This window comes from Hippichthys cyanospilos, chromosome 19 (genome assembly GCF_059441005.1).
Source record: "Hippichthys cyanospilos isolate Australia breed blue-spotted pipefish chromosome 19, RoL_Hcya_1.0, whole genome shotgun sequence".
Classification (NCBI taxonomy): domain Eukaryota; kingdom Metazoa; phylum Chordata; class Actinopteri; order Syngnathiformes; family Syngnathidae; genus Hippichthys; species Hippichthys cyanospilos.
In genome coordinates this window covers 10,321,240-10,340,794 of record NC_142387.1, presented here as the reverse complement: position 1 = coordinate 10,340,794, position 19,555 = coordinate 10,321,240, and the positions used below count along the sequence as shown (strand labels likewise).

At 39.3% G+C, this 19,555-nt stretch overlaps 2 protein-coding genes across 2 annotated transcripts in view; both read left to right on the top strand.

The window, feature by feature from the left end:
• The window catches only part of malrd1 (MAM and LDL receptor class A domain containing 1), a 32,676-nt gene extending 15,247 nt beyond the window's left edge, over nucleotides 1-17,429 (top strand). The window contains exons 18-33 of the mRNA XM_088402448.1: nucleotides 218-512; nucleotides 1,571-1,816; nucleotides 2,928-3,085; nucleotides 4,535-4,715; nucleotides 7,341-7,469; nucleotides 7,540-7,701; nucleotides 8,141-8,298; nucleotides 9,176-9,377; nucleotides 9,511-9,789; nucleotides 9,874-9,999; nucleotides 12,072-12,138; nucleotides 14,776-14,870; nucleotides 14,931-15,027; nucleotides 15,949-16,009; nucleotides 17,016-17,096; nucleotides 17,164-17,429. Of these exons, the coding sequence (XP_088258574.1) occupies nucleotides 218-512; nucleotides 1,571-1,816; nucleotides 2,928-3,085; nucleotides 4,535-4,715; nucleotides 7,341-7,469; nucleotides 7,540-7,701; nucleotides 8,141-8,298; nucleotides 9,176-9,377; nucleotides 9,511-9,789; nucleotides 9,874-9,999; nucleotides 12,072-12,138; nucleotides 14,776-14,870; nucleotides 14,931-15,027; nucleotides 15,949-16,009; nucleotides 17,016-17,096; nucleotides 17,164-17,265 (2,439 nt within the window). The 3' untranslated portion in view covers nucleotides 17,266-17,429. The remainder of the gene's footprint in view (nucleotides 1-217; nucleotides 513-1,570; nucleotides 1,817-2,927; nucleotides 3,086-4,534; nucleotides 4,716-7,340; nucleotides 7,470-7,539; nucleotides 7,702-8,140; nucleotides 8,299-9,175; nucleotides 9,378-9,510; nucleotides 9,790-9,873; nucleotides 10,000-12,071; nucleotides 12,139-14,775; nucleotides 14,871-14,930; nucleotides 15,028-15,948; nucleotides 16,010-17,015; nucleotides 17,097-17,163) is intronic.
• A 1,798-nt stretch (nucleotides 17,430-19,227) lies between these two features.
• Nucleotides 19,228-19,555, top strand: part of plxdc2b (plexin domain containing 2b) — a 68,138-nt gene continuing 67,810 nt past the window's right edge. Inside the window, exon 1 of the mRNA XM_088402407.1 lies at nucleotides 19,228-19,499. The gene's annotated coding sequence lies outside the window, so the exon portion shown is untranslated. The remainder of the gene's footprint in view (nucleotides 19,500-19,555) is intronic.

Genomic DNA, 19,555 nt, shown 5'->3' with positions numbered 1-19,555 from the left:
TTGACCCTTCTTTACTCAGACATCTGAAAAAATATATATACATACTGTGTGAGTGTGTGTTATATATACACACGAATATCTTTCATATGTGTTGATACAGAAAGGTAGACAAGTCTGGACTCTTGAGAAAAAAAAAACGTAAAAATACGTCTTTGGCATTGAACGGGTTATACATCGAAGGCTTCATTACTAAATTGAATTGTGACAATTCCTCTAGATGCGTTTCTTCTTCCACATGTCCGGCGACGGCGTGGGGACACTGGGGGTTTTCCGGAAGAGCCGCGTGGGTCTTCAACCCCTCCTCAACCTGACGGGCGATCAGGGCAACTACTGGCAGATGATGGAGGTCCCCCTGAGCCACACCGAGGACTTCGGAATCACGTTGGAAGGACGGGTGGGTCCAAGTCCCAAGGGGGACATCTGCCTGGACGACGTCACCTTTTCGCCTGGGTGCCTGCTGGCTTCCTCAGCCGTGACAGAGGACGACGTCACCCCTCCGCCTCCCCCTCAAGGTACGCTTTGCAGAGGTCGTTTCAAAAGTTCCCTTATTACGCTCTTATCTCTTTGGACTTATTATATTCGCCCTACATAGGTCTTGTAATTGCTTTTGTGCCAGCCTCCTATAGGCGCCTCCATTTGTCCGAGTAGCACAAGGACACGTCTCACAAACTAGTAAAGTTGAGTTTTTTTCTCGTTTCTTTGGACGATTAATCAAAACTGTCAACACTAACGATAAGACTTGTTTTTGCTGCCCCCTGCTGGGCATAGTTAATATTTTCATGGTTTAGTCAAATTGATCTGTATTGACTTTAACATACATTTTAGGCTACATGTATAATAATGTGCAATTACATTATTCACTCGTTCATCACGGGGGTGACATACCCAAATATCCCAGCATTTACCGAAATCGGCGTAGAGATTAAATTTTTTTCTTTTTTTTTGTTACATTCTTTTTTTTATCATAAAATCGATATTTCTTATGACTCGTCCGACCTAAAAGAAGAAAAAAATATTAAGAAAAGTTTATGAGGTAAAACTACAAGTTCAGAGTCATGAATGAAAATCCACAAATTTGGGGGGAATTTATTAATGTATTTTAATTTAAAAAAAAAAAAAAATGTTCCCTTTTTTTTTTTCTTTAGTTTCGGTTCATTTGGTAACATTAAAAAATACATGAAATCAATATTATTCTTTATGTCTGGTCAAAAACATCAAGAACTTTTTTTTTTTTTGCAAAAAAACAATCGTCAAAAAAGAAGATCCACAGGAAAGAGTTTGAATTTGCTTTATTGTTTTGCACATGGACCATTTTCTTTTTTCTTTTTTTTTTGGTAAAAACATTGTTTAAAAAATCAATACATGAAATTGATTTTTTTTTTTTACTTGTTCAACTTAAAAGAAAGAAAAATAGCAAGAAAATTAGCAAGATAAATCTGCCATAATGTTGCATCAAATCGCACCAAAAATTAGTTTTTTTTTAGTTTTTATTGTTTGTTTTTGGTAAAATGTTTTTTGATTGACTTTGTGAAAGTCCCTTTTTGCGGATACGCGCATGTTTTTTGCCCAGCGAGCTGCCCCGCGGGCACCCTGCCTTGCCGAAACGGCCGCTGCTTCTCCCCCGACCAGCGCTGCGACTTCCGAGACGACTGCGGCGACGGCTCGGACGAAGGGAACTGCGGGACGTCCTGCTCCTTCGAGGACGGCCCGTGCGGCTGGAAGAACTCGCTGGCGGACAATTTCGACTGGTTGCTGGGTAGCGGCTCGGTCCAGAGCGTACGCCCGCCGTACGACCACACGCTGAAAGATGAGAGCGGTTTGTGCTGCTCTTTGTTGTTCGTTGTTGTCCTGCGCCGTTTTGTTCCACTTCCTGGATGCTAATTTATCCTTTCTGTCTACTTCCTGATCATTTCCTTATTTCCTCCCTTTCTGAATCCATTCTTTCAGTTTTACATTTACTTCTTTGTGTGCTTATTTTGCATTTTTTAATTTTTAGCTCCTTCCTTCCTTCTCTTTTTCTTTCTTTCTTTCTTTCTTTCTTATTGTTTTATTCATATATTTCTTATTTCTTTCTTTCTTTTTGTTCACAATCTTTCCCTCTTTTTCTACCTTCCTCCAATCTTTCTTTCTTTCTTATTGTTTTATTCATATATTTCTTATTTTCTTTCTTTCTTTTTGTTCACAATCTTTCCCTTTGTTTCTACCTTCCTCCAATCTATCCTTTCTTTCTTTCTTTTTTATTGTTTTATTCATGTATTTATTTTCTTTCTTTCTTTCTTTTTGTTCACAATCTGTCCCTTTGTTTCTACCTTCCTTCAATCTATCCTTTCTTTCTTTCTTTCTTATTGTTTTCTTTCTTTCTTATTGTTTTATTCATTTCTTTCTTATTTTCTTTCTATCTTTGTGTTCACAATTTTTCCCTTTGTTTCTACTTTCCTCCAATCTATTCTTTCTTTCTTTCTTTCTTTCTTTCTTTCTTTCTTTCTTTCTTTCTTTCTTTCTTTCTTTCTTTTTGTTCACAATCTTTCCCTTTGTTTCTACTTTTCTCCAATCTATCCTTTCTTTCTTCCTTTCTTTCTCTTTTCTTTCTTTTTTTTTTTCTTTCTGTCTTTGTTTCTTTCTTTCTTTCTGTCTTATTGTTTTTTAATTTGTTTTTTTCTTTCGTTCTTATGTTTTATTCATTTTTTTCTTTCTTTTTGTTTAATTCATTTCTTTCTGTCTTTCTTTTTGTTAACAATATTTCCCTTTCTTTCTACCTTCCTCCAATCTATTCTCTCTTTCTTTCTTTCTTTCTGTCGCTCTCTCTCAAGAAGTTTCCAACAGATCAAATAGCCTCCTCAAACCAAATGAGAGGACTTCTCATGTCTTTCCTGGCATAACAACATGCTATGGGCCAAATAATAGATGTTTTTTTTTTTTTTCCTTAGGTCATTTCCTTTATTTGGAAGCCACACCGGTGGGACTGAAAGGGGACAAGGCTCACATCAGTAGTTCACTGTGGAAGGAGTCCAGCTCCATCTGCAAGCTCTCCTTCTGGTACTACATATCCCACAAGGCCTCGGGAACCATCCGCCTGCTCGTCAAGGTATGCAAATGTCAAACCAAAGCATGAATGCTACCTTTCTCCTTTGTTTTTCCTTTCTTCCATTCCTCCCTCATTCCTTGTTACTTCATCTTCCCTACATTTACATCCTTTCTTTTTCCTCTTTGCTTTCTTCCTTACTTCGTTGTTTGGTGGGCAACACGAATTTGACACCAATATTTCGGACAAATTCTGCTTCGAAGGAATCTAAAGTGATTGTTTCAACCAAAATGGCAGTTTTGTCTTTTTAATTCAATCGCAAAGACATATTCTTAGTTTTTTTGTATTATTTACTTATTTAAAGTAATCAGTTACTTTAGCACTTGATTCCCCAAAACATTACTAAGAAAGTAGCTTTTTTAGACCATCATTTTGCCAACCACTTGTACGTGGATGTATGGACCACAGATGTGGAGGACAGAAGAATGCTCACGTGGTTTCCCTTTCATTTTTCATCATATGATTTACATCTACAAGATATATGGTGTTCTCCTACAAATGTAAAGCCGCTTCCTATTAGGTATCCTTTTGTGGTGAGTGTACTGTACAGTATTGTGGCCTAAGATATCTTTTATCATGATATAAAGGCCTTAATGCACTTGGGATACCTGTTAGAAAAAAAATAGGTGGACATGCCACATTGGGTTCATAAGAAATGATAAAAAAAAATATATTTATATATATATATATATATATATATATATATATTTCAAATTTTTGTTGACCTTAGGCCTGTAATGCCAGATTTTGTATTTTTTGTGTGTCTTATATCAGGAGTGTTAAAGTCATTTTAGCTCAGGGACCATATGGATGTAAAATCATACTATATAACAAAAACTTAGTGACAATTATACGTCGATTTTTGTGATGTCTGATCCCAATTTAACACGAAAAGAGGGAGTCCACTTAAATATATTTTTAAAGAGCAAAAAATAACTAAATAAATGACGATAATGAACTTACTTTTTCAGGCGTCTTGGTAGCACAGTTACTTTAGCATGTTCACCTCGCTCCGGCCTTCATGTGTGGAGTTTGCATGTTCTCCCCAAACCTGCTTGAGTTCTCTCCAGGCACTCTTTTTTTGCCCCGCGTCTTAATAGTAACCCTCGTATCATCTGAACTCCGCGGTGACACTAGACGCATGACGCAAGCCCGGGTGTGATGGCGGCCCCCTCATCAAAGCCCCACTCGGGGTCACATTGCTCGTTTGAACGCTGCATTAGTCACCATGTGGTGCCTGGCCGCTGCCATGGGAAAAGATTAGCGGAGGAATTACATACTTGGCGTGCCTTTTAATATATTCCATATGCGGCGTGAGAGAGGCAACAATAACTCAAGACACTGTAAAGCGGCAGGAAGCTTCGAATGACAAATGATGTTAACGAGAACCTTCGCTGGTTTAAATGTCTTCTTGACCCACGGCTATGTATCTTCTTGATCTTCTCGACGCAGACGGAGAACGCCATGTGGGAGGCGTGGAACAAAACGGGCCATCAGGGGAATCAGTGGAAGCGGGCCGAGGTACCGCTGAGAAGGTTGAGGAACTTCCGGGTGATCTTTGAGGGGGTGCGTTGGCGCGACGTGAGCGGGGGCGCCGCCCTGGATGACCTGGAGTTCGAAGACTGCGCCCCGAGTGAGTGATGACAGTCAATGGTGTGAATGATGAGATTTTGTTTGCGGTTATCCTCGCAGGCGATATTTACAAAGTAATTTCACACTGTGCTTAGTTAATGGGACTTGTGGGGGAGGGATAAACCGTGTTTTTGATGTTTATGTTTGATGCTAAATGATGGAAATATATACAAGTTGTCTCATTTAACTCATTCAATACCAAAGACGTATTTTTCCGGTTTTTTTTTTCTAAATGCTCAGACATTCAACTCCAGCTATTTATTTATTTATATAAATTTATTTTCATTTATTTTAACTGTGTTCCTAAAGGTCTAAAGATGGCTGGTCCTAAATTAAATTATCACCGGATAGTCATTGATTATCGGGTACTTTAGTACTTAAGTACCTACCTAACATAATTACTTTAGGTGCCTACTTTTGGTAATTAAATACTAAAATAATTGATTTCTTACTAAATTATTCAATTACTTTATGTACTTAAGTCCTTATCAATTATTTTGATACATTAAATGTTAAATTAATTGATTACCATTAGTATCCTAATGCTCCAATCAATAAATTACTAAACTTTTCCCTGAAGCTATTTTTGTTTTTTTATTTATTATTTTAATTTATAAACATATTTTAAGTGTTTGCCTAAAGGAAGGTCTAAAGAGGACTTGTACAACTTTATTCACTTACTTACTAAAGTACTAAAGTTAACAATTAGGAATTGATTAAATCAGTACTTAAGTCCTTAAAGTAATTACTTTAGGTACTTACTTTAAGTAATTAAATACTAAAATAATTCATTACTTTAAGCAATGAATTACTTTATGTGCTAGTGCTTGTTCATTATTTTAGCACTTTAGCACCTAATGTAATTGATTACTTTAGTACCTAAACTAATCAATTACTTGAGGTTTGAATTACTTTATGTACTAAAGTAGTTATCATTTAATTTCATCTAAGTACTTGAATAAATTAAGAACTAAAGTTATCAATTACTTTAGTCTTATTACCTAAAGTTATTGATCATTAGTAATCGATTACTTACTACAGTTGGGGAAGTTGAGCAAACCTGTTTAACTAAAACGGAAGGGTTCTTTTTCGTTTTGTTGAAAACCCTCTCCAAGCTGATCAATTGCTCTGAGATTGTGCTTCCAGTCTCTCTTATGGATAATTGACACTTCATAAGACCAATGACTGTGGAAAATGTCCAAACTTATTTTAATTTCTTACATCATCTTTATTCAATTATTTCTTTCTTATTCATCTTCCGTATTGCTCATTACTTCCTTCACTCCCTAATTCGCTCCTTCAGTCCGCCACCCCTCCTCCCTCGGCGCCCACATATGCTGCCTGTTACAATGCTGTCCTCCTCCCTCCGTCTTAAATGAGGTGCAGCAAGCGGAAAGATGCTCCCAGCTCTCTTGACAGGCTTTTGTCCACCGCTCGCATCCTTCCGTGCGGAACGCAGGAAGACTTTGTTTTAATAATCAAGAACACGTGTGCGTTTGTCAAGTACAGTACTTCACTGACGCCAGATACCATTTTTAGGGATTTGGTACCATCTTGTTCTTGTTGTTGTTTCAGAGAGAGCGCCAAATGATGCAATTAGCAATAAGCAGGGGCGTAGGGAGAAATGTTTCTTGGGCGGCCAGCATGTCACAACAGAATTTCAGTAAATTTAGCGTAATTCCCCCAAAATAAGACAAAAGTATGGGTGTCCTATTAAAGGTAATTTAAAGATTAGAACTTTTTTTTTTTTGGACACCATTCGAGGTAGATTGATTCGTCAGCCACATAAACCGAGTTTTGACGCACTAACACAATAATTATTGTTACGGGATTATTTTCAATAAAAGAAGCGTGCGGACTGAACCAATGTCCGAGCCCATCCTTGTTCACACACAGGATTATCACTTAAACTGAGTGGATCATGTAAAAGTTATGGTCTCCATCTGATTCAATTAAGAGTGGCTAGTTATGCAGCCGGCTAGAGAACACGGAAATGTATTCGATTTGACTCGTTTTACGTTCTTTTGGTATATACACCCAATCATAAACTTGGTGGGACTCGAATGCAACTTATGGCAAAATGAATTCGAGCTGCGTCACGAGGAAAAGGAAAAACAGCTGCTTCGAGTGCATTCGACGTTACACTAGCGCAGCATTCACCGACTGCTCGCGGTGTAGGAAATCTGAAACACTCAACTTTTAAACTGCAACAACTGTATAATTTACGGATATAAACACAAGAAAATATGAAGAATTTAGGAAGATGCTTTTTTTCTTTTTTGCTATAGTTTTTACATTGTCGCCAAACTGTTGGTGAGTCTTGTATGCAGTAACATAGAAAATACCAGAATTTGACCCTAAAATATCTATACACATCTGCGTCCTATATTTGGGGAACTACGGGAAGAATTTTATTATGTTGTATTGTATTGTAGATATAAAAAAAAATTCCCATTGGCGTGTGACTGGCCCAAATGACGACCACAGAGTGACAGTCATTTAACTCCTCCCCTGCCAATCAGACAATGAAGAGCCACGATTATGGGTTGTGTGGTTCACTATACAGTACATAAATGAATATAAAATAATAATCAAAAATTTTTCCCACCCGTGTATTTCCTACCAGGTCCCGATGAGCCAATGAGCTGTCCCGCAATCACTGATTTTGTGTGCAAGAGCGGCCACTGCGTCGAGTCCCACCTGGTGTGCGACGGCAAGCCCGATTGCGCTGACCAATCGGACGAGTCGGATTGCGGTGAGGGGTCACGAAGAACGTTTCATTCATCCCCCTTGAATCAAATTTATACTTCCGCACAAACTTTTAGGCGCCGCGTTTGCCGCGCCAGGAGCGTGTAATTTCGACGTGGATGACGGCCAATGGGAGGAGAGATGCCAGCTCGCCCAGGACACCGACGACGACTTTGATTGGAGGATCAATCACAGCAGCGAAACAGCGGGAGCCGGGCCGACTTCAGACCACAGTCCAGGTTGGCGGAACCTCAAGACGGGCTCTAATTTCAGCCATGAACCAACTGTGCTATAAATACTGAGAAATATTTCCATTTTCAGCTACTGCCAAAATGTGCAAACTGATTAAATACACACAATTCCTCTGCTGACAGACATTGCCTGTGACTTCACAGCCATCCTCTGATTGGCTGGTTGCATTTATTCTACTAAACTACCTAGTTAACGTTTAGTTTTTTACACACATATATATATATATAAAACTTCAAAATAAGTATAAGTGCAATTTCTTAGGTTGATTTGGCTAGTTGCTTGATTGGTTTATCAGTAATAGTTTCTTGAATTAACTCACCTACAGTACCTACCAGTATCTTGAGATTCTTCTTCAGCTTTGTCTTTGTTTCAGCTCCTTAAATGCAAATTTTCTCCATTGTGCCACGCTGCATTTCTCCTACAAAGGTGGCGGGGGTAACTTCCTCTATATCCATTCAGCCGCTCAGCGAGAAGGTGACGTTGCCAGGGTGACCACCATTAGTGCGTTTCCATCCAGCATGGGCCTTTGCCACCTGCGCTTCTGGTTCTACATGCACGGCTCCGACCTGATGGGAACACTTAAGGTGGCTGCAGTTTTATGAATTGTGCTATTTTGCTGTTTTTTAAAGACAGGGGAGCAGGGGTTGGACATCTTCAAAGCATGATCTTTTTCATGTATTTATCTGTTTTGAGGTGTCTGGGATTGATTCCCAAAAAAATTGCATTGACTTAGTATGACGTGTAAAAATGTTCATATTAGCAGATCAGTTACTTTATATTGTGTCATATCTACTCTGAAAGCACGGCAACCATGTTTTTATATATGTAACTCGTGCAGTATTTTGTCTAATCTTTTGTTCTTTATATTAAAGGCATTTCACAGTGCCAGGTTCAAGCAGCCTAAAACAATTAACAAATACGAAGGAAGACAGGAGCCTTTTACTCATGAGGAGAGCGGACAGGAACATGCAGCTTTTCAGACCTCCTTCCAGGCTCATTACACTCTCTGTTCATCCCACTTTTATTGATTAGGTTTGGCCCTAGTTACAAAACCACTTGCTGCCCTGAAAGGTTAGAGGAGACATTATGGTAACAAAGTATCTCAGTTTCTGATATTGGGGAACGTTGATGGAAGTTCATATACACTATCAGTCCAGTCAATCACTGCTATTTTCCATACTGTTCTATCCTTCGATTAGGTTGTCGTGCCTGTGATTAGGTCCTTTGGGCATCATGCCTGTGTTTACAGCTGCAGGAGACATGGCAATTCCAACAGAAAATATCCATGTCTACCAATATGCATGTTGCAGAAACAAATATTGGATAACCTATATACAATTATTCTAACAAAAATGATGTGGGGAAAAAAATGACCAAAAAATGGTCAAACTACTGCACAAGGGGTAAAAACGTATAGTTGTCGTTTGGACTCAAAATATCACATTCATTCTGCTTTTGTAGGTATTCACGGTCGGACCGAGCGGAACCCCATTGCTGATGTGGGCCTTAGCCGGAAACCAAGCCAAGGGGTGGACTTACGCCAACGTCATCCTTTCCAACCCGGCGCCATTTCAAGTGAGCTTTCAGGCTGAGGTGGGCGGAGATATGTGGACCGACGTGGCCTTGGATGACATCACGTACACGGCAGAGTGCCTGGTTGGAGGTGAAGGTTATTCTCATTGACCTTGTTGATAATAGTTTGGTTACTTTGAGTTCGTTTAGTCTGTCTCATTCACGTCTTGAGTCACGCTAGCAACCAAGCAAGCTCCCTAACCTAGCCTGCTGTCCACCCGCAGGACCGGTGACCCCACAGCCTCTCACCTGTAGCTCGGACCACTTCCAGTGCGTCCACTCTTTCCAGTGCATCCCCACAAGCTGGCAGTGTGACGACGAGTTCGACTGTTTCGACCAATCAGACGAAGAGCACTGCCCCACGGCCCTGCCGGGCACCCTCCCCCCGCAGGGCGGCTGCCCCGCGGGTCAGTACCGGTGTTCCGACGACATCTGCCTTCCGGCCTTACTGCGTTGCGACGGCGTCCCCGACTGTCCCCATGGAGAGGACGAGCATGCCTGTCGTAGGTGTCACTAAAGAAAAACAAAAAATCATCCTTTTGATACAGCCTTGAAATTTTGCCGCCCTCCCTTTTGAATCTTTCCAGCATTGCTGCAGTGCGAGATGGGAGAACTGCTGTGCGACACTTTGTCTGCTTGTGTTCCACTTGAGAAGCGCTGCGACCGTTTTGCAGATTGTCCTCCTTTCCTCACAGATGAGTCCAGCTGTGATGGTAATGTCTTTTTTTTATAGATGGGGACCTCGTCTCGTTTATATCCATCCATCCATCCATCCATCCATCAATCTATGCTCACAGTAATTAGCCATATCCGTCCATTCACCCAGTCATTAACCATGTTCATCATATTCATATGGGAGTCATGGCTTGGTGGTAGAGTGGTCGTCTCCCAGCTGAGAGGCTGTGGGTTTGATCCCCAGACCATCGTGACCATGCTGAAGTGTCCTTGAGCAAGATGCTGAACCCCTAGTTGCTCCTGATGCTGCGTCAGGGTAAATGACTAGTTAGTGTAAATGGCTACCAATAGGTAGAAAAGGGCCACATTAGTTGAAAGTCCATTTACATTCATCCAAGATTTAGCCATATCCATCCATCCATTCATCCGTCCGTCCACTCATCCATCCATCCTTCCAGGATTTAGTCATATCACACATCTACCCAGTCATTATCAATATGCATAATCCACCCAGTAATTAGCCACATCCATACATTCACCCAGTCACTACCCATATCTATCCATTCACCCAGGCATTATCAATATGCATCATCCACTCAGTCATTAGCCATGTCCAACCATTCAGTAATTAGCCATATCCTCTCTCCCTCTCTCTTTGCATTTTTTTTTTTTCTGAAGAAATTCCCATTCTGCGTTACCTTGCCCCAATTTATGAATTCAAAATTTAGGATCTGTCTTATAATAGCTAAATCCGTACTTATTTTCGTTTGAAGCTGTGCCTAATGGACCATCACACTGTGGGTTCTTGTTAGGGAAAAAAATCTCCTGTTTGCCTGTCAGAATCTGCCAGTTCTCTACCAGATAGCAACATTTCCACCTCTCCGGTCTCGAGCTGTTGCTCTGATGTTTGACAATGGAAACTTAAAATCGGCACCATTCCCAGCCAATTTTACTTTAAAAATAACTACAACTGAAAGGCTGTTATGATTGCGTTGGCATTCCTCTTGTTGCCATGGTGATCCCATGTCGGCTTCGTAACTCATTCTCTCCCAAAAACATATAATAGAGTCCAGACATTAAATTCCAGGTATATACTGTACATATTTTTTCAAGTTTTTGGCTAAAAAAGTCTAGTGAATTAAGAATGAAGTACCTCATGAATTAATCACTAAATAATTGATTAGTTGTGGTACTTAAAAGTACAAAATAGATCATTTGAAGTGAAAATGACTAGTTATGAAAGACTTTTGACATTCAAGTACTACAGCAAAATTTTAGTACTGAAGTCATTGATTGTAAAGTAAAATGGATTACTTTTTGTACTGAAGTAATGGATTACACTAGGTAAATAAGTACTAAAGTACTCAACGACTCCAATATTGAATTACCTAATGTAATTACTATACAAGCTTGCTCAAAGTACTGAAGTAATTGTTTATTTCGGGTACTAAAGTAAAATGGATTAATATAGGTACTAAAATAATTGGATACATAATGCACCCCAGCCACTACAGTAGCTTCTATTCTGTGCGCCTTATAATGCAGTGCAGCTTATAAATGAAAACAATTTTAAAATAGGCCATTCATTGAATCCGATGTGCCTTATAGTGTTGAATATATGGTGTAATTTTTTATAAACAGTATAAACACACAAAACGAAGCATTTGATTTTATTTCCATATTGCCCTGCCCTAAACAGAACTAATTTGTCTCATTTAAGATCTCAGTTCGCATTGATGGATTCTGTCCATTTCAGTATAAACCCAGTTTTTAGAGGTATAGGAAGGATTTTTTTTTTTTTAATAAAACAAATGTAACACAATCATATTCTTTATTGCGACTCGAAACTGATGCAGGAGTCCCATTTACCGTAACAATGTTTGCAATATCAGGAAAACGAATCTCCGATTTTAATATACATGCTAATGTGATGCCGTTTCCGTGGCAACGCCAACTGCATACTCTCTGCTCATTATTATCGAGGGGCTGAGGGGAAAAAAATTGAATTTTAGAAAGACAGCTTCGGTATATAGCAATAACATAAACATGTGAATTATTAATAACTCCAGCTTGTCACTGTCAGTTTTCATTTTTGCTTTTTCTTCTGCAGGTTGCCCACCCAGGTACTGCTTGGGTCGAGGCCCGTGCCACGTGGAGGAGCATGGACCTGTTTGCATGTAAGATACACACACACACACACACACACTCACCTTATCGCACGCTGGAGACGTCGGAACATAAAAATTCCATCTGTCTCGCTCCGTGAAGCATGTTGGAACCTGTAAGTTCCACACGCTTTCTTCACCTGCCAGGGTGAGCGGCAGCTCGCTTTTATAGATTTCAACAGTGCCTCTATGGGATTGCTGATGGATCCTGCCGGTCAGTATTTAAACACGGCGCGCCCGTCCCATTGGCTCCCTCAAAATTTTCATTTTCAATCCAGAAAGATGGTGTTCGCTAGATTTTCAAATTACCCTAAATTCGCTACGCCTTCAATTTGTAATTAGATCCGCTGTAAGAACTGTAGGGAAACCAGTGCGCCCGAACCACATTAAAAAGCTGCGTTTAGTTTGAAGCATTTTGGAAAACTACAATAAAAATATCTCAAATGTACTCCGGTGAGAGAGGGTGCGCCAAAGCCGTTTGAAAGTTGACCAGTATGCGTGGGTTAAAGCATTTGAAAAGCTGCTCGAAATATTTATTTTAAGTGTGTGTGGTGGAGAGGAGGTGTGCCAACATGGGAAAGTTAGAGGGTGCGCCAACTCTCAGGATGTTTACAACTTGAAAGACTGCTTTAAAAGTATCCAAATCCTTTGTTTTAACTTTTTCACGGGTGGTAGAAAAGGTACGGCAACTCTATAAAACATTCTAAAGGGGGTACATGGCTTAAATGCTCTTGAAGAGGAGATAGACTGTTATCTTAAAGCTTTGTTTTTCTTTTTTTGAGGGTGTGAAAGCAGAATGGGGGTGCGCCAACTATAAAAGAATAATTAAGTGTGGTTCACGGCTGCATAAACTTGGGGAAGACTTAAAAGTAATAATGTTTTTTTTAATGATTTTTCTCATGTGGGGGTAAAGAGGGTGCGCCAAAGCTGGACTGTTAACTTGGTGCGTGGGTTAAAGTTTTTGTAAAGGTGCTTGAAATAGGGGGGTGTGCCAACTTGCCCCCCCTCCAAAAAAATAGTTTTTGTGTGTGTTGTGTGCAGGAGTTACATGGTGCACCATGTTTCAAAGGGGGTACATGGCTTAAAATTTCTTGGAGTGACTGTTCTAAAAGTATCCTAAAGGCTTTATTTTCCTTTTTTTGAGGGTGTAAATATGGGCAGGGGTGCACCAATCCCATAGGAATAATTAAGGGTGGTGCACAACATCATAAATTTGAGAAAGACTGACTTAAAAGTAATAAAAATGTTTTGTTTTGTTTTTTTTTTGTCAGATGATTGTGGGGGATGATTGTGGGTTGTGCCAAAGCTGTCTTTCTGACTGTTGACTTGGATGTGTGGTTTAAAGTTTGGAAAAAGCTGCCCAAAAGATTTATTTTAAGGGTGTGTGTGTGTGTGGGAGAGGTGATGTGTCAACTTTGGAAAGAAAAGAAAAAAAAATGTCTAAGTGTGTGTGCAAGTTTTTGAGGATGCACCATTTCTCAGGATGTTGAAAACTTAAACAGCCGACTCAATATATGTTATATTTCTATATGATAAAAACAGTACGCTTAAAATGTCATAGAGAGACTGTTCTAAAAGTATTCTAAGAGCTATGATTTCATTTTTTGAGGATGTGTATGTGGGAGGGGGTGTGCCAAGTCCATCAAGATAATTAATTGGGACACGTGGCCTCATAAATGTGAGACTGACTTAAAAGTAATACAATTTTTTTATTTTACCATTTTTTCGGGGTTGTGTGAAGCACTAAGGGGGTGCGCCAAAACTGTCTGCTGACATTGCGTGTGTTTATTTTTGAAAAACTGCATGAAATATTCATTTTAAATGTATGTGTTTGAGAAAAAACTTTGTAAAGACTCTTTAAAAAAAAAAAGAAGTCATTGGTATGTTTTCAGGGTTTCATGGTGCGCCAACTCAAAATGATTTGATTCAAATTTCTTGCTGATGATAGAAATGGTACACTTTCTAGGAGAGACTATTCTAAAACTATTTTAAAGGCTTTGTTTTCATTTTTTTAGGGTGTGAAAGTGAGAGGGGGTGCGCCAACTCCACAAGAATAGTTAAGTGATTTGCATAGCTTCTTACATTTTCAAAAGACTGACTTAAAAGTAATTATTTATTTCAGGTTCTCTCTTTTGAAGGAACAAGGGGGTGCGCCAACTCGCAATGTTAAAATGGTATGTGACCTAAGAATTGCGCACCCCCTTCTGCCTGAATGAAAAAAAAAATACTTTTTGGATTCATTTAGAGCAGTCTTTTCCAAACCTTTTAATCTGCGCACCCCTCTGAAAGCAGCGTGTCTGCCAGCATGGCAAAGATGATTGCCAGCATGGCAAAGATGATGGCCGGCCGCCATGACCGCACTCGTGACGGCCCCGCGCACACCCTAACTTTGGATGATAACATCTCCAATAGAAGTGTGTTCCGCATTAGAAACTCGACCAATCGAGCGAAAGCCAGCTGATATTGAACAGATGTCGATTTGGACCAGCATTTTTTTTTTGAGAGAGAGAGAGAAGGAAACTCTCTGTACAAACACAAACATGCCCAAAATCCTTCACAGCTTATTTTTGCTTCTGCCCGGCTGTGGAATTTCCACCAATACGGACTGCCAGGAACCGGACTCTCGTGACGGTGTTTCCTTGCCCGCAGGTGCGATCCGGGCTGGAGCGGCAATCGTTGCCACGTGAAGGCGAAGCCGCCGCTCTCTACTCCGACGCCCCACGGGCTCGACGACACGCAGCTGGGTAACATTTGGACGTTTTCCACCTCCGGTCCAGAAAGTTAATCAGCCAATCATCTCTCAGATGCGATATACGCCGGCATTGGCATCGGGATGGTGCTGCTGGTGGCGGGCGTGGCCGTCTGCGTCCTGGCTCTGTGCAGCAAGCGATGCCGCGCAATGTGAGTATGACTCGCCGGTAATGATTAATATTGACGTATATGGCGCTAACGGGCTTTGCAGGCTTTTATTTTGAAGTGCATCCTGGAAGCTTGGTGTTGAAACAATGTGCCTCCGTTATAGTAATGCAGGAAATGTCATGAGAGGCCAGTCATTGCTTCAAAATAAACTATCACAGCAAGAAGTTTATGACGTGAACAGGCCTGGCAGACTTTTATTTTGACATTCATCCAGGAAGCATGGTATCGTGACAACGTGCCTCCATTATAGTTTGGCAGGAAATGTAAGTAGCCAGTCATTGCTTCAAAATAAACTATCAAAGTAAGAAGTATATGATACGAACGAGCTTTGAGCGCTTTTATTTTGAAGTTCCTCCCGGAAGCATCGTATTGTGACAACTTGTCTGCATTAGACAGAAAATCCCGTGAGAAGCCAGTCGTTACTTCAAAATAAAATATACCATAGCAAGAAGTTCATGACGTGAACAGGCCTGGCAGACTTTTATTTGGAAATTCCTCCCGGAAGCATGGTATAGTGACAACAAGACTCCATTTTAGTTTGCCAGGAAATTTCGTGAGAAGCCGGTCATTACTTAAAAATAAAATATCATAGCAAGAAGTATATGAGGTGAACAGGCTTTGTGCAATTTGATTTTGAAATATTTAAAAGTGTTGTATTGTGACAAAGTGACTCCATTATAGTTAGCCAGGAAATGTCGTGAGAGGCCAGTCATTGCTTAAAAATAAACTACCATCGTAAAAAGTGTGTCGCAAACGGGCTTGGCGTGCTTTTACTTTGAAGTTCTTTTCAGATGACATTCTTTGCTTTCGGTTGATTTCGCTTACTAACAACTGGTTCATATGTAGAGGAGCGTCTGTAATGATGCTGATGATAACGACGAGCTCGTTTCGCCGCCTCCTCAGGAAACGCAGCCCGGCGGACTACGGGATGATGGACGGCCCCGCCTTTGACTGGAAGGCAGAGGTGATGTCTGATCCGTCGTTCCGTAATTCTTCTGGGGCATCATTAGTGGCCGCGGTCATACAAATGGCAACATATCATTCAAACCGTAAATATAGCAAAAAAAATTTTAAAAAATCTGAATAATTACTGTGGAGAGGCTAAAATTTGAAGTGAATCAACGGTTCTAAAAGATGATTCATTCAATTATTAAAAGGGTTGGCAATTAATGTGATCATTGATTATTCGTTGAATAATCGATTAATTTTGATTTATTATTATATATATGACTATATATTAATTACCAGGGTTTTTTTACATTTTCAAAATAATTTTGTATATTTTATTGTGTGGGCCAAACTTAGGTAATTTTTTTTCAAACAAAAAAATAATATTGATATTGATTTTAATTGTATATTTCAGAATCGGTATTGATTTGAATCAATTTTAAATATACTGTTATTTTTTAATAGAATTTCACATTTGGTTTCTGTTTTTTTGTGTAATTTCTATTTTATACAAATATTATTGTATGTTAATTGTACATTTTCAAAATCACTAATTTGACAATTTAACACTTTCAAGTTTTAACTTATTCTCCAAATTAACATGAATGATACAAATGCAAAAAAGTATCACTAAAAGTCTTAAATTTAGGTCCTTTTTGAAAGAAAAAAAATCATTTTTTTAGCTTTATAATTTCAGTTTTGATTTTTTTGAATGTTTTTATTATCGACTTTCACATTTTGTTGTTTTCTTTGTTGTGATTATCAAATATTATTTCAGTGTATATTCACATTTTCAATATAATGTTGTTACTTTTGGTTTTCTAGTTTTGAGTGTTATTTTTTATTTTATTTAATATTTTTCAATATAAATGTTTCTTTTATCCTTTTATCCAGCACATACTTACATTTATTTTTTTGGTGGGGGGTACATCTTTTTCGGTGACTCATTTGATTTAATTTGAGACATTTGATACGAGCACAGCCACACTTTCACACCCCTTCTTGTTCACGCGTGATTTCAGCTCCGCCGCCAAGTCACTCGGCGCCGAAATGACGTCCGGGGTCTCTCCGTCAGCGTGTACCCTTGGAGGAAAGATACCAAGGTAACCCCTTGTTCTCTCAGCAGCAAATGTCAATCAGATGATGCGCCTCATCTTGCTCACTCGGCAGAGCTCGTCCTGGAGTGACGCCAGGCTGTCCTTTGCCAACCCGCTGTACGATCATCATCGTCATCATCTCAACCCCGATGAATGTGGGAGCTCTCGAGCGTAAGCGAAAAAAAAAAAAAGATGGACTGTGCATATGGCCGCCCGCTGTGGAACTGTATGCCAACATTCCGCCATTTTTTTTTCTCAGTGAGAATCTGAAACAGGTTCTGTACATCATACACATATATATGTGTATATATATATATATATATATATATATATATATATATATATATATATATATATATATATATGTGTATATATATATATGTATATATTTTTTTTTTTTTCCCCTGGTCACTTGTTGCTAGGCAGAATTACCAGGGGCTTGAAGTACTTATTTTAAATGATGTCTTCTTGAAGATTTGCAGACTGATCCGTCTCACAATTCAAAGGTCACGGTTTCACATCCAGCTCAGGACTTCCACTGTGCTGATTGCATGTTCTCCCCATGCCTGTGTGGGTTTTCTACAGGCACTCCCACATTCCAGAAACATGCATGGAGAAATTGGACATTCTAACTTGTCCTTAGGTGTGATGGAACTTCTTGGGACGGCAAGAATGGCAACAGTGTTTAGGTGGACTAACACATTTACTCAGATTTTTTTTTTTTTTCCTGTTGCTAGGCACAAATTACAGAGCTCTTTCTTCGGCAATAAAAGCATAGCAATGCTTTACTGTGAATCCAATTCTTCTCTTGCCGATTTGCTACCGTATTTTCCCCACTATAAGGTGCACCTAAAAGCCTTCTAATATGGTGCACATTATACAGCGCGTAAACCATGATTTTTCATTTTTGGGGGATTACAAATAAAATAATTTAATTGCCATGTAAATTCTTTAAAAAAAAAAATTCTCCCCTGCCTTTCTAACACCCTGTTTGAAATTTTAAAATGCTATATATGCTCCAATTTTGAAGCAATTTATATGGGGACAAGACGCGAAAACCATGAGTTTTTGTTAAAAGAAAGTGCAACTTAATAAAATAAAAACAAACTTTTTAAATCAACAAAACAATGTATTGTTTTTGGTTGCAGTTTGATTAAAACATTTGATATATTTAATATTAAACTTAATTTAACTTAATAATCGTATTCTTTTGATTTGAGTCATCTTGGATATAAATCATCTTTTAATGTAATCAAGAGGTATTTTTCTCCCATTTTTCAGACAGTGCTTTCCACAAATCATCTTTTGTCTTAATTTATTTAAAAAGTTTGACTGACTAATTGGATTGTGTTTTTGACGTTCACTTCAGCACAGCTCCATCTAGTGGATGCATAACGCAACGCCAGCCACTACAGTAGCTTCTATTCTATGCGCCTTACAATGCGGTGCACCGTATACATGAAAACTGTTTTAAAATTGGCCATTCATTGAAGGTGCGCCTTAAAGTGTGGAAAATACAGTCATTATTTTGTTATAAATGTAGTATCACGCATAGATTGGCCATTTACTGTCATTTTATGATGGATATATTTCATATTTAATTTGATAATAAAAGTTTAATTTCATCTATTGCCATTTGTTTTATCAGCATATTTTAGCCACTTTTTTTCTTGCCATAGATATGATAGCAGACTAACTGTTAGCATGTTAGCATTTTATTTTGAATGCTGCCAGACTACAGAGCAAAATGCAGAATGCGTGCCTTGGAAATTTCTGATCGGAAGAACCCCGCCCCTCCCTATCCAAAACAGAAAAAAATAATCACAAACTCAGCTCAATGTTCATTTGCATCAACTCAGTGACACTCCAAACAATCGCACTTTCCGCACCTTTATGCTAAGCTTGCACACACGCGCTTGGAGATTTTGAAGCCGTCATTGTTTTTGATTTGTTTTTGTGTGCGTCTGGCAGCTTCGCTATTCATGCCGTTGAATGGCACAAGCTCTCTTTGTGGAACTTGTTTTTGTGTTGTTACTGTGATCAGCTCACCCTGATTGGGCGGGGGGGCGGGGCTAGAGCTCCCTTGTTCAAACATTTCAACCCATTAATACTGTATTTATTGGTAAAATAAAGGTCGCATATAAATTGCACAAAAGGATGAGAGAGAGGTCAAACGATGCTGTAAAAATATAATTGGTTATTTTACTTGAGTGTCATCCCCGCCGGCAGGAATCTAAATACGCCGAGCGGACGACCTTGTACAAGTGTTTCGCTCGCGGCTAAATGAGCTCAAGTGCACTTTGGGCTGTGATTGCCTCAATTGAAGAAGATGAATTGGCCGTGATTCGGACGAGATGGGATTGCTGAGACCCAGCGGATTGGGAGAAAGATAAAAAGATTTCCCTTGAGGTAAACGCAACACACGCTTTGCCGTCATTTTTCCCGTGGCGTTTTTGCCACGAGGT